The sequence below is a fragment of the Heterostelium album genome (genome assembly GCF_000004825.1).
Source record: "Heterostelium album PN500 unplaced genomic scaffold PPL_scaffold2, whole genome shotgun sequence".
Taxonomy (NCBI): Eukaryota; Evosea; class Eumycetozoa; order Acytosteliales; family Acytosteliaceae; genus Heterostelium; species Heterostelium album.
This window is the reverse complement of record NW_008805064.1, coordinates 2,038,517-2,052,731: the sequence shown is the minus strand read 5'-3', so window position 1 is coordinate 2,052,731 and position 14,215 is coordinate 2,038,517. Positions and strand designations below refer to the sequence as shown.

The following is a 14,215-nucleotide window of genomic DNA, read 5'->3' as shown; positions in this document are numbered from 1 at the left end:
TCCTCTCGTAGTTATGCCGGTTTCCTCACGTCACTATGCAGGTTGACTCGCCGGTCTCCCCTCGTTACTATGCCGGTTTCCTCTCGTCATTATGCCGGTTTCCTCTCGTAGTTATGCCGGTTTCCTCTCGTAGTTATGCCGGTTTCCTCTCGTAGTTATGCCGGTTTCCTCTCGTCATTATGCCGGTCTCCTCTCGTTACTATGCCTGTTTCCTCTCGTAGTTATGCCGGTTTCCTCTCGTTACTATGCCGGTCTCCTCTCGTTACTATGCCTGTTTCCTCTCGTCGTTATGCCGGTTTCCTCTCGTAGTTATGCCGGTTTCCTCACGTCACTATGCAGGTTGACTCGCCGGTCTCCCCTCGTTACTATGCCGGTTTCCTCTCGTCATTATGCCGGTTTCCTCTCGTAGTTATGCCGGTTTCCTCTCGTAGTTATGCCGGTTTCCTCTCGTAGTTATGCCGGTTTCCTCTCGTCATTATGCCGGTCTCCTCTCGTTACTATGCCTGTTTCCTCTCGTAGTTATGCCGGTTTCCTCTCGTTACTATGCCGGTCTCCTCTCGTTACTATGCCTGTTTCCTCTCGTCGTTATGCCGGTTTCCTCTCGTAGTTATGCCGGTTTCCTCTCGTAGTTATGCCGGTTTTCTCTCGTTACTATGCCGGTTGACTCGCCGGTCTCCCCTCGTTACTATGCCGGTTTCCTCTCGTCACTATGCCAGTTGACTCGCCGGTCTCCTCTAGTAACAATGCCGGTTTCCTCTCGTCACTATGCCGGTCTCCTCTCGTCGATATGCCGGTTTCCTCTCTTTACCATGCCGTTTCTCCTAATAAAAATTTCAGTAATAGTTTTGATTCAAATATTTATTTATAAAATTAAAATCTTAAAAAATAAAATATATTATTAAATTTCTTTATCCTAAAAAGAATTGATTATTTATTCTATATTATTCTTCTCTAAATACCTTGATTGATTAAAAATTACTAAATTTTTAACGTCAAGTTTTCCAGCCAATAAAACATTGAGAAGCTTGACAGCAGAATTATTATTAACTTATTCTGGAAACAACAGATTTAATTTTTTAATTGAAAATGGATCTGTTTATTGAGACATTACTTATTTATTTCATTTAACTTTATTGTCCTTAGCGGACAACATTATTTAATTTATATGTTGAATTGAGAAATAAAAAAAAAAAAAAACATAAGATATTAATACTTTTGTCAATGACTATTTTATTATTCCTTTTGAATTGCTTTATAAATAGCTATACTGTAAATATAGTCATCGTTGTTTGTTGTTTATTATGTTGGTTCTGATGATGATCAATGAGATGAAGATCCATTATTTCACTAATATTAAAATCCAAAACCATTTCTAATTCTATTCATTTGTTATTGTTACTCAATATTCCAAATATTTTTTTGATTTCTTTCAATTTGATATCGATTCGATAGCATTTCAATGATTTTCGAAATTGATAGAATGATTCCACCTTGATTCATTGGTGTCATTACCAAGAACTTTTGTTGGTCATCCAATCGTCTTAGACAGATTTTCTCCATTGCGAAATCTACAAATGTTATATTCTGAATGTTGCTCGGTATATCATTCAAATCGGAATGCAGACAGTACAACAGCGGTAGCTTGATACTCCTGATCGATGGTGTAATGCATTCGAATGGTGTAACGATCGTGCTATTCTCTGATTTAAAAGTCGGTGTTAGCACCGATTGAAAGAGAGAACCACCGCTATTTTGATGATTGAGACGTAGAATCGATAGTTTCTCCAACGAGTCTGGTATTGAATCTCTGGGAATCATCGATTGCAGCACTGATATCTTGAGATGTCGGATTCCACTCGGTATAACCAATGGCTGTCCAGCCTGTGGATAGGAACTCAAATGCAACTTGGTGACCGACGGTGGTATCATATTGTTATCGATAAACTGTGAGAAATTCGTTAAGAAACCAATAGTTTTCAAATTGCTTGATAATATTTCATTGAATTTCGTGTCCATCAAAGCTGGCGGTGTTCCAATCATTAGCTTTTCAAGAGTATTGGGAATGTAGGTATTGTTGTGGTTATCGTTGTTGTTGTCGTAGTTGTTGTTGTTATTATTATTGTTATTGTTATCATCATGATGATTCAATGTTAATGGATCATAGAACACCAGATTACCACTGTACGATGAAAGAGTCAAGCTTTTCAGACTGGTCGGTAGTACTCCTTTGAGTATTGGGTGAGCGTAATGGCCTGCTATCAAAGTTAGATGTTTCAATCCGTCAGGAAGTACATCTCTGTCGATTGGATGGTTGAAATCATGTGAAAACAAATTCAAATTCGAGAGTGAACTTGGCAAGAAGTGCTTTTGAATCTTTTGATTGCATTTAATCGCTAGGAAATCCAACTGCCTGGGAAGACATGCATTTTCTCCAAAGCAATGCTCTTGATCTTGAAAGGGAATCACCATTTGCTTGATGTTGTCTGGCAATCTATAATCAATGGTTTCGCATGGGTATATAAATAAAAGCGTATCGACTCTCTTTACACATGGGATTTCACATATATTGCCTTGAAAGTTGTAATTCACAACCAAAGACTTTATGTCAACATTATCATTTTCTAAGTTTGGTAGATATTCTATGTAGATGGTTGATTAGTAACTAATATATTATATATTGATTTTATCTATTTACCTTTCAATATCCAATTAGAGAACCTTGGTGAAGAATCAGTACCCAATGATTTCTTGTAGAAAGTAGACAAACTTTCTTTACTATCGAAACATTGGAATTTGGTGATCTTATAATGTTCATCATCGAAATGATCGTATGTCTCTATTTGATTCGCGTATGAGTTCAATTTGAGATTGCTGATCATCCATCTCGATCTATCATCTGACATATCCAGAGGTATGTATAGATATCTATTACGTTCATTATACAAACGTTTACAAATCAAACTAAAACATACTTTATCGATATTTTCTTTTAGTTGACCAACTATTTTATTTAATACGAAAAATGGTAATCTTTCAAAGAGATTTAATGTTTTATTATTCATCATTTCTTTGTTACAACACTGATTAATTTCATTTATTGATAATTTATTATGTGTGTGCGTGTTTTGCTTCAAAACATATTCTAAAAGATTAATTCCAACAAAAAAAATCATTGAAATTAAAAACAAAACTGGCTCTTTCTTGTAACCATAAACCAAATAAAATAAAAAAAACCACTCCGATCATATTAACCTCTCTATTTTTAATTTTTACATTTTTTTTAAAATTAATGAGCAGGTGAAAGTGGTTGGGAGCCAGTTTCATTTTATATTAATTTTTAAGTTTAAATTACTATAGTAATTTTTTTGGATTGTGTAAAACCTAAGATTCTAAAATAAAAATATATGTTGTTTGTGAAAAAAAAATAGTACTTCAGTTATTTATTTAGATTTTCAATTTAATAGCTGCAACACCTTGTGGTGGAATTGGAAGTTGGAATTGAATTGATGTAGCTGATGATTGAGTGTATGAAATTGATGTTTCGTTGAATGAAGCCGATAGATATAGTTGTTCAAGTTGTTTCTCAGTTGGATACCATGGTGATCCCATCTCTTGCCATGTAGCATATGGATTGCAATTGTACTCATCGATACGACGAAGAGTAGCTTGAGCTTGACGAGTCGATGGAACGTTATCCAAAGTAATAGAAATGGTTTCGGTGGAGATTGGTGCACCTGGAATATTGTGATTGTAAACTAATACCATTATTTCATCATGACGATGAGTTACAAGAATACCAGCGGTTGGATGATTGATATCTCCAGTGACTGATGCTCTTTCATCACCAGTCTCATGAAGTAATTCAAATGCTTTAAATGATGGTTTTGGAATGTTATAAATTGTTTGCAAACCAAATCCCTAAAGATTGATTAAATAATAATAAGTAAGTTGACTAAATTGTAATTTGTAATGAGAATACAAACTTGATTGAAAATTTGAGATTGTTGACCTTGTTCCTCGAAAACATCAGAGAATGTCCACCATGAGAAAATATCAGCAATTCCATAGACATCGATAATGTTGAATACGGCAAAAGCAGAAGCATAGATATTGTCATGCATCGATTGAGCATACAAACCATCGTTGTATTCAGAATAGATCAATGGCATATCTGGACCAACAATATCACGCGATTTGGTGAGAACGTTAAACATTACATTACGGGTGACTGGTTCAATGTCAGTTGGATATTCGTGAGTCGAAATAAAGTCAAGTGCAACATTATTGGCTTTAACAAACTCTAAAGTCTCTGGAAGATATTGAGATTGGCAAGTGGCTGGACCTCCAACCATCAAATCTGGGTGGACAGCTTTCACTGCATCAGAGGTAACCTGTAGGAGTTGGAAATACTCTGGGATAGTACCTGACCAGAAACCACAATTGGGTCTAAACAATAGAATCATTTTAAAAATAAATTAATATACATATGTATCTAAATAAATATAATTAAACTACATACTCATTCCAAGTTTCAAAGAACCAACCTTTAACAATATCCAACCCGTATCTACCAATATAATGTTCCAAGAAATTGGTGATGAGATCAGCCCACAATGAGTAATCTTTTGGTGGAGTGATATTTCCTTTGTAATGGAAGATAGTTGCATTACCCGATGCCATTGCGGTTGGCATAAAGCTTAGTTCAACGTATGGAGCCATACCAAGACTGACAATATAATCGTAAACATAATCAAGATTATACCAATTGTAAATAGCAGTACCGTTGGAATCTACATTGTAAATATTCATATCGTCATCAAAGATACCATGGAAACGAACACGTTCAAATCCAAGCTTTTCACGAGCAATCTTTAAGGCATCTCTCCAATCCTGACGAGTACCTAACCAAGCATGACCACTTCCAACACATCTTTCCCAATAATGATCCCATTCTGTTCTATTCTATATAAAATAAATTAAAGTATAATGATTCAATCACCATATTCGTTAATTAATTAGATATCCACTACATTCAAAATTGAAAATATTAATACAATACACTTATGTCTGCTTGGAATTGTACTGATTGTGCGGCAACCAAACCGATTAACAATAAAAATGATAAGAGTAATTTAATCATTTTTTTATCTATCTATCTATATATTGGTTTATAAATGGAAATCGTAAATTGGTTTGTGGCAGCCAATTCATATAGTAGTCAGCATTGTTGAAATTTAGAACCAAAAAAAAAAACAGTTCAAAAAAGCAAAAAAATTCAATAAAATATCTAGATTTCTGAGTTGGGAACGATGTGGTGCAAAAATTTGGTGCCTGGTTTACAATGACACCATCTTAAATTGCTAAAACAAAAAAAAAATGTAAAAAACCATTATATTAAATATATCTTTGGTCACACACATCACAAAAAAAAAAAAAAAAAAAAAAAAAATTTTTTTAATGTTTGAATTTTATTTGATTAAATCAATCAACTGATCAGTCGTCTTGCTAGATAAACAAGCACATGAAATGATAGATTAGTTGAAAAGACTTATGTTTAGCAAAGCATCTAAATTATTTCTTTATTGATCTAATAAAATAAATTATTAAGATTTGTAATATAACAGATATTGAATAAAAAAAGTAGGTGAGATGTAATGTATTGTTTAAACATTAATCGATCTATCGGTTTGACCAAGTTTGTGTTTTATGTTGATTTTTTTTATATATATATATGTGTTATTTATTTCTTGGAGTTCTTTTCTGCATCGAGTTTGATGAAACCATCTTTCTCAGAGTAGTAGCGTTCACTGTTTTTTGAGAACATCCAATTATTGACTGTTACCAATGCAAACGGTAACATTGAAATACAAGGTACGATGATATAGAGGAACCAGAAATCCGGTACTGTGAAGAGTTCGAAAATGATGTCTTGTGCCTCTGGCTCGATCCAGTAGACCAAACTGTAGAGTATGACAAAGAGGACCGATGCAACGATACTGACACCGACGGCAATGAAGCTTTGTTTGGTCCAGTAGCAGGTGATCGATGAGATCTGAATGTTGGTGGTGAGAATGAGATAGAGGTAGGCAGCGGTACCGCACGACCACAGTCCAAGTGTTTTTCCACCTTGGACAGTGGCGTCTTGAAGAACGAAAAATGTAACAAAGAAAATGATAGCCGATTGCCACATACCCAAGAAGATCCAGTAGATGAATGACCACATCGAGAATGGCTTATTCGATTGGCAGACACGGTAGTTGGTCGGTTCAGAGAGGAGTGATTCCTCCCTGATGTCTTGGTCGAATGTTCCGAGCGAGAGCACAGGTAGCGAGGTGAACAAAGCATTGTAAAGGGTGAAAAGGAAATCAAAGTAGATCATCTGACCACTGAACGCCGAGTAGAATCCAAACCAAAATTGTGAGATCGATAGAGCGACGTTCTTGGAGAACGAGTAGAGAATCAGCTTGGTCATTCTCTTGTAGCTACGATTACCGTGTACCAGCAGCAGTCTACGCAACATGTGGAAGTTGGCAATTGCAAAGTCACTTGCCAAAACGGCTTGCATACCCTCACGACCAGAGATACCGACACCTACATGCGCCTTTTGAATCATTGGTACATCGTTGGCACCGTCACCAATAGCCATAGTGATTGCACCATCGCCAAACAAGAACGAACGTTCGGCAACCAGTTTTACAACTTTGGCTTTCTGTGAAGGTGAGCAACGGCAACAAACTACGGATTCTGCGGTTTTAGCGACTTGCAAGAAATGATATCTCAGGTCTTTGTCGAGTGCAAGTTGGAGAGTCGATCCATCGATAACAATCGCCATTTGTACTTGCATTTCACCGGTACGGTTCAAGATGAGCGGAGCATCCGACGGATCCAGTTTGAGTGTCGATGCCAGCTTACCGAAAAGCTGTGGTCCCCAACGTCGACTATCGTTGAAGCTTACTATTCTCTTTTGACTGACCAAGCTCAGCAATCGTTTCAATAGATCCTCCTTTGTATTTTCATTGAGGATGACAATTTCCATGCCGTTGTGGATGACCGACGATGCAGTGGCAATGGAGATGGCAGTCTCTTGCTTATCACCAGTCAACACCCATATCTTTACACCGGCTTCTCTTAGCGATTGGACGGTTTCCGGTACGTAGTCTTGAAGACGATCTTCAATACCGGTTGCACCAAGCAATGTCATGTTCTTCTCAATCAAATCGGCGGCTTGATCCATCATCTCAGCACGCTTCACCAGCGAAACTGATGCCTCCTCGAACTTTCTGTTCCAAGTCAAGTATGCCTCGGCATCGAGTACAACAACCGACATACACAAAGTTCTCAAACCATTCGATGCGAATTGACTGATGTGTGTCTCTGTTGCCTTGTGAACATCGACACCCGGAATCGCTGTACTCTTCTCGGATCGCTCCATAATCACTGAATCTGCACCCTTTGAATACAGTTTGATCTGTCCACTTTCAGTTCTAACGATGACCGACATTCTCTTTCTGTAACTGTTGAATTCCAAAACATTGAGTAGTTCATAACGCTCCTCGTGACCATCGACTGCAATGGTAATGACATTGTCTTCACGCGACTTCAGCACGAATCCAAACTTAGCAGCTGCAATGGTAAGTGCTTCTTCGTCGGGCGATGCAGCCTGATACTTTGGATAGCACTTGGGATCGTAATTCAAATCGGCACCTTCCTTTGACTTCTCGATGACAACGGTATTGCAAACCGCTAGACAAGTGAGGAACTCACGGACATAGCTAGAACGGACGTCTTCATTGGCCAAGTCATTGTTGAGTTGCAAGTGAATATCTTCGTCAGGTCCATACACTGTTCCACCAATGGTACAACGATTGAATACCATCTCATTGCAAGTGAGTGTTCCAGTCTTGTCTGAGAATAGATATTGTATTTGACCGAGTTCCTCGTTGATATTTGTGTTTCTGGCTTGTGCAGGAGTGTCTGTCTTCTCGTCGTACATCTCGAGGTCACTGTCAATGAAATGAGCATTCGAAATTCTGATAACCTCCATCGAGACATACATAGAGAGTGGAATCAGTGTGTTGTAAAGGATAATATAACTGACATAGATGAAATCCTTTTCACCTGGCTGTACATCGAGATACCACAGCGATTCAAAACTCTCTTGTGTTTCTATATTCCATTGGTTGTGTCCAATCGAGCATATAATACAAATGATAGTCTGCATGAGGAAGAGGATAATCAACTTATTATTTACACCTCTCTCGACAGAACTTCTCTTTTGACTACTCTTTGTACTGTTCTTTTCCACTTTAGTATCGACACCTGTGTATGTAACTATACCAATAACCCATTCTGTATTTCTCAACTTTGTACCTCTCAACAACAATGATTCAATTGTAATTGGACAGAAATTGTTTTGACCTGCATATGATAAATATAACATATATATATTAATATTATAAAATAAACTAGCCATAATACTTAAAACTAAACTTACCAACTAAAGTTGATTGACCTAAATTACTAGAGTTTTCCATTCCTTTAAGTACTGTTAATACACCTTCGAATCCATAGATATCATTGTTTGGACCTTCATAATCGACACGACATGAGAATTTATCAAGATCTTCAGCTGAGCGAATCCAACTGGTTTTCGATATGTTTGTTTTCAACTTGAGATTGGTCTCACCATCTAGATTGGCTGTTTCCAAATAGGTTCTGCCGTCGGGTCTCGATGTCGATAGACAAACAATGTCGGCAGGCAGTAGTTCTTCGCCTTTCACCATGATGATGTCACCGACTTTGATATCCCTCCATGCTAGCTCGACAAACGTTCCTTTGCCACCGATGTAATCGGGTGGACGGTAACACATTGACTTTCGATTGTTGATCTCTTTGTCCTGACGATGACGCTTGATATCCTCTGCCAACTCCTTGAAGCAACTGACAGAGATGACAACGAGCAGCGGTGTCACCGACGAGATAGGACCGACCGGCGAGAATGAAAACATACTCAGAACCACGATGCACAGTGTATAGAGATTAGCGAGACGACTAAACTGGAAGAAGATTACTTTTGGCAAGAAAGTAACGACATTGTACTTTGATGTGATAACCTCGTTGCTCGCGTATCGCTGCACATTGACCTGGTAGTCCGCAGGAATCGAGGAGGTCGGTCGATTCTCATATTTCGTAAACTTTTGCTTGATCCACTGTCCCCACTCGCGTAGCACGTCAAACACCGCCAGATTCCACTGAAGACTCATTGTGACGTTCAACGCCTTCTTTAGATCGGAACCGTAGAACAAGATCGTCCTATTCATTTTAGCGGCATTCGAAGCGTTTTCGTCGTCTTCGTGCGAGTCGAAACTTCCGACCAGACTTGCGGCGAGCAACACCAACGGACTGCTAGTTCGATCGTCCAGAGTGTGTAAACTAACAAATATCTTCAAACCAAACAATATTCCACCCACAATATTAAGAGTACAAAGTAATGTTACAAAGAGCACGTACGACCAGAAAGCAAATTGAATCTCCTTGAAAGGCCGCTCACTGAGACTGTGTGCATACGTAAAAGTAATAACTAAATCCAAAATAGTCGTAGAGAAACATCCCATTGCATATAAAAGTATCAGATATTTCTTTAATTTCTTTACACCATATGAACCTAATAATAGAAATATAGCTAAATAATAGAATTAGTTTGTTAGTTTAGTTTAATCTAGTTAAAAATATTAAAAGTATTTACTTACCTTGGAAAAATATTAATAACATAACATAGTATTTCTCTAAAATAAATATTGGAAGTGCTCTTATGAGGTTGCCGACCATTTGGACGACAATGATGTTGGTTAGCCATTTACGGCCAAGTTTGAGATCGATAGCAGCACGTTTCTTCTTGATGACAACGTTCTGTGAGGCACCAAGAATCGAAAGGTATTGCTCGTTTATCTGTGAAGAGTGTTGTCTGTGAATATATAAAGGTGATTGTGGTGATATATTATTATTGTTGTTATTGTGGTTGGCACCATTCTGATAATGATGTTGTCCACCACCACCACCGCCACCAATTGAATTATGTAAAACATTTGGTGAATTCAATGGTACTGATGTAAATATTTGTGATGAAACAGATAATCCATTCTTATTATTATTATTATTATTATTATTAATGTGATTATTATTATTACTACTATTATTTAAACTATTATTTCCATTCTGCTGTTTCTTATTTTGTTGTTGTAATTGATTTAATGTTACTCTTGGTTTTGGTGATCCACTTATATGATGATGATGATTATTGTGATGATCTAAATCGGCGGGTGGAGTCATCAGTAGTTGTTGCTTCTCTAGTTTCTTGTTTCTTTTTGAGAGAATGTTGTTGCTGCTGCTCGATAGTGAACCTGCTGTCAATATGGCATTGTTCTCATCGCCATCGTAGTCATCTTCGTGAATCTGTTCCTCATCGTTATTCTCATAGCCGACTCCAACCATCAGTGGATTCGAACTGTTCGATAGGCCATAGGGAGATGTCACACCACCAGCACCATTCTCTGAAAATGTATTATATGTATTAAATTGAATATTACTATTATTACTTATACTATTACCATTACCACTATTATTACTTATACTATTACCATTACCACTATTATTACTATTACTATTACTATTATTATTAATATTATTAATACTATCCATTTTATGTGATAAAATAATAGGTGATGATATTAATGTTGTTGGATTGTTATTGTTGTTATTTATATTACTTCCACTATTTGATAAAGATATAGCTATATTATTACCACTGCTATGCAAAAGGTGATGATGATTACTGATATTATCGAATGAAGTTGAAATCGCAGAGTTGGAAGTCGATGAATTTGAATTCAAAAGATATGATCTTTCATGCGGTACACTATTGCTACTGTTATTGAATGACATGGAACCAAGTTCTACTATAATGTACGCAATCTCATACCAATCAAACAAACTAACATACTACTACTACTACTATCCTATCTATTCTATTCTTTTCTATTGATAACTGATTATGATTATTATTACTATTTAAACTAAAAAGAATCTTAAATTGATAGAAATCTGAAAGTAGATTAGATTTATTAGTTATTAAAAATTATTCTTAAATATATAAATAATATTTATAGAAATCTATAAGATTTTATAAAATATATAAATTATATATTCTTATTATTTGTAATAAATTAATAAAATATTATATTTACTATATATATTTATTGTTTGTATTTGTATGATGATTGATGATTAAACACAATAAGTACGAATAATCGTTGATAAATAACAATAATATATAATAAAAAAATCTGTCTATCTTGTCACCCTGTAAACAAAATATTTTCTGATAGTGTAAATTATAATGTTTGAATTGTGTTAATGGTGTGAGGGTGAGAGTGAAAGTTATTAACTAATTTTTTGCACACTTTTCACCAAAGTTTTGTTGGAGGTTTTGTGTCGGGTCACAACCTGGTTTTCAAACAAAAATAAACCAAAAAAAAATTAAAAAAAAAAAAAAAACAAAAAAATGAATGTTTTTTTTTTTTTTAAAAAAGGAACTGAATGCAATCGATCTCTTATAATTATGGATATATGAATTTATCTCTATAACAACAGCACAGCCGCAGCAACAATTGTCTTATGAATGAGAATCAAAACAGCAACAGCAATAGAATGATAGTAATTAAAGAATGAGTGAATGAATGAATGAATGAATAAATACCTTTCTTTTTTGAAAATCAATCAATTCTAGTTAATATTGGATTCTTCTTTTAAGTTCAAATGTACTTTTTTACTTTTAAATTAATACTCCTTCTTCTATCTTATTTAGATTATATATTTTTATTTTAAATAATCAATAATAATACATTAATAAAATGGTTCTCTGAGAAAGTTTAAATTTAGCAACCGTTGCGAACAAACAAACAGTTTTTCAACCAATAACAACAAATTTATTTTTAAAAATGATTTTTTTTTTTTTTTTGTCGGTGATTAGTTTATTTTTTTGAAAATTCTTTTGAATTTTTTTTTTGATTTTATGCATAGTAATCAACTTGAAGATCTGTAATTTTATTAAGTGAACTTAATGTAATGACAACACTTTCACTCTTTACTTTGGTGTTGTAGGAATACACCTCGATTTGAACAGGAATTCTCTGGCCAACCCAACTTTCATCGATATCCGTGAATTGAGCATTGTCGAAACGGTAGACAACGGTTGGTGGATATTTAGGTAGCTGAACTAAACAAGCGGTTCCTCTTATCTCTCCCCTTACAATTGCATTGACGTTTAGTTTTGTCATTTTAATTGTGTAATAGGTATTGCATTGTTGTTCCTCTTGTTCAGCACAATACACACAGTCAACATAGTAGATACTGCAAAATAAGAAAAGAAAAACTAAAATAATAATACTTTTGTTATTGAACTTGTTTAACATCTTTAAAGAATTGATATTAAATTGGAATGTAATTAATTTATCAATTTCATTTAAAAGTAATAATAAACACATAAAAAAAAATGAACTTAAATATTAAATTTTATTCCTACCACTTTACTTCTTCTTTTTGATTGGGGAATATCAATAAATCTATAGAAGCAAGAAGAATTTTAAAGATTTATTTATTATATTTTTGTAACTTGTCATATGTAATAGTTTATTTAGAGGTTGAATATATTTAAATTTTAAAGATTTGACTAATCTTTTTATTGATAACAATAAACTACTATTTTCTTATAATTTAGAATATATTCTATCATTGAAATTAAAGATTTTGTTTTGTTTTATTCCAAGATCTATTGGTCTGGACATTTCGAATTCTTGAAATTTGAGAGTAAGATTGAAATGTTTGAAGACAGAGATGACAATTTCTTCTTCCTCTTGGAGAAAAGATATAATATTTTGATACTTTAATGAAAGTTGGTTCATTAGTGTAATTCCTTTTTCCACTGATTCGAAATGAGCATATTCAACAAAATTTCTTGGTCCATATATTAAAAGATAGGTACTACCAGGCTCTTTACTTTCTGTGTTTTCATCGATCAACGACCAACACTCGAGATTTTCTGGGTCAGTGATTAATAACTTTGTTTGATATTCCCAAGGACTTTCACATAATGGTTTTGGTGAGAGTTTGTCAATTAAAATCTCTTTTCCTTTTAATACTAAAACTTTATTACCTCTTGAAACGATTTGATGATCCCGCTTTGGCTTAATAGCTTTTAAAGTTCCTGAGTAAACTACTAGATTTCTATCTATTTTGAATCCAAATTTTTCAATGATCTTAACAGCTCTTTCATTCGTACTAACTACCTCCAATCCCAACTTATCTATTTTGAATGGTTCATTCTTTAGTAGATTAATTGAATATTCCATCATTCCCTCTCCAAATCCAAATCTACGATACTCTGGAAGAACTCCTTTTTTTTAAAAAAACAAGATATTAATTGTTGAATAAAGATTAGAAAAAATATCTATCATGACCTGAAATAAGGTTATATGCTGCTCTTTCTCCATTTTTATTATAATCAACGCCCCATAAACTAATTCCTACCAATTCATTAGTTTCAATTTTGAATGATCCTACAGATGCCTTGTAATCTGTCATCCCAACTCTCCATCTATTTTCGAAATACTTTGAGTCAAGTGCTTGGAAATTGACATTATAGTCAATAAAAGCTTTTTTGAAACAAACACAAATAGTATCAAAATCCACATCACCTAATGTTTTATATACAAATTTTTTCTTTATATCTAAAATTCTTTCCATCTATTTTATGTATTTCTCTATTTATAAAAAAGATATTATTAATAACAAAAAGAAGATGAAAAATTTTTTGAACTAAAGGATGGAATAAATTATATTTTTTTTTTGGTTAAATAAACTTTTTTTTTTTGGGTTAAAGGGTGCCTCATTAAAAATGAATAGCCAGAGTATTGAAGTCACTAATATACTTAGTGAAATTAAAGTGAAACGTAATCAATATAAAGATTCAAAATTAGAGGAAAATTTAACTGATATATATATATTTATAATTTTTTTAAAAATTCATTTAATAGATTTTATCCTCCCCTATAAAATGAAATTACACAATTAATTTAATATTTTTAGTGTCATTTAAAGATCTAATAGATATATATCGTGTATTACTATTTATCATATTTTCTATATTGTCATGTTTTAT

General features: G+C 34.3%; 5 protein-coding genes across 5 annotated transcripts; all 5 read right to left on the bottom strand.

The window, feature by feature from the left end:
• Positions 1-931: 931 nt before the first annotated feature.
• PPL_02111 (FNIP repeat-containing protein) lies at positions 932-3,065 on the bottom strand (the record flags this gene model as incomplete). The annotated part of the gene is made up of 3 exons (XM_020573106.1): positions 932-959; positions 1,400-2,621; positions 2,696-3,065. The coding sequence occupies 3 exons, from the start codon at positions 3,063-3,065 to the stop codon at positions 932-934; spliced, it is 1,620 nt and encodes a 539-aa protein (XP_020437223.1).
• A 379-nt stretch (positions 3,066-3,444) lies between these two features.
• On the bottom strand, positions 3,445-5,140 carry PPL_02110 (beta-xylosidase-like protein; the record flags this gene model as incomplete). The annotated part of the gene is made up of 4 exons (XM_020573105.1): positions 3,445-3,918; positions 3,984-4,446; positions 4,520-4,962; positions 5,060-5,140. 4 exons carry the CDS (start codon positions 5,138-5,140, stop codon positions 3,445-3,447), a joined length of 1,461 nt encoding a protein of 486 aa, XP_020437222.1.
• Positions 5,141-5,740: 600 nt separating this feature from the next.
• On the bottom strand, positions 5,741-10,941 carry PPL_02109 (P-type ATPase; the record flags this gene model as incomplete). Its single annotated transcript, XM_020573104.1, has 4 exons — positions 5,741-8,418; positions 8,495-8,873; positions 9,072-9,664; positions 9,750-10,941. The coding sequence occupies 4 exons, from the start codon at positions 10,939-10,941 to the stop codon at positions 5,741-5,743; spliced, it is 4,842 nt and encodes a 1,613-aa protein (XP_020437221.1).
• Positions 10,942-12,068: 1,127 nt separating this feature from the next.
• On the bottom strand, positions 12,069-12,335 carry PPL_02108 (uncharacterized protein; the record flags this gene model as incomplete). The annotated part of the gene is made up of 1 exon (XM_020573103.1): positions 12,069-12,335. One exon carries the CDS (start codon positions 12,333-12,335, stop codon positions 12,069-12,071), a length of 267 nt encoding a protein of 88 aa, XP_020437220.1.
• A 429-nt stretch (positions 12,336-12,764) lies between these two features.
• Positions 12,765-14,191, bottom strand: PPL_02107 (GNAT family N-acetyltransferase; the record flags this gene model as incomplete). The annotated part of the gene is made up of 4 exons (XM_020573102.1): positions 12,765-13,450; positions 13,515-13,709; positions 13,768-13,817; positions 14,121-14,191. 4 exons carry the CDS (start codon positions 14,189-14,191, stop codon positions 12,765-12,767), a joined length of 1,002 nt encoding a protein of 333 aa, XP_020437219.1.
• Between the last annotated feature and the right edge of the window lie 24 nt (positions 14,192-14,215).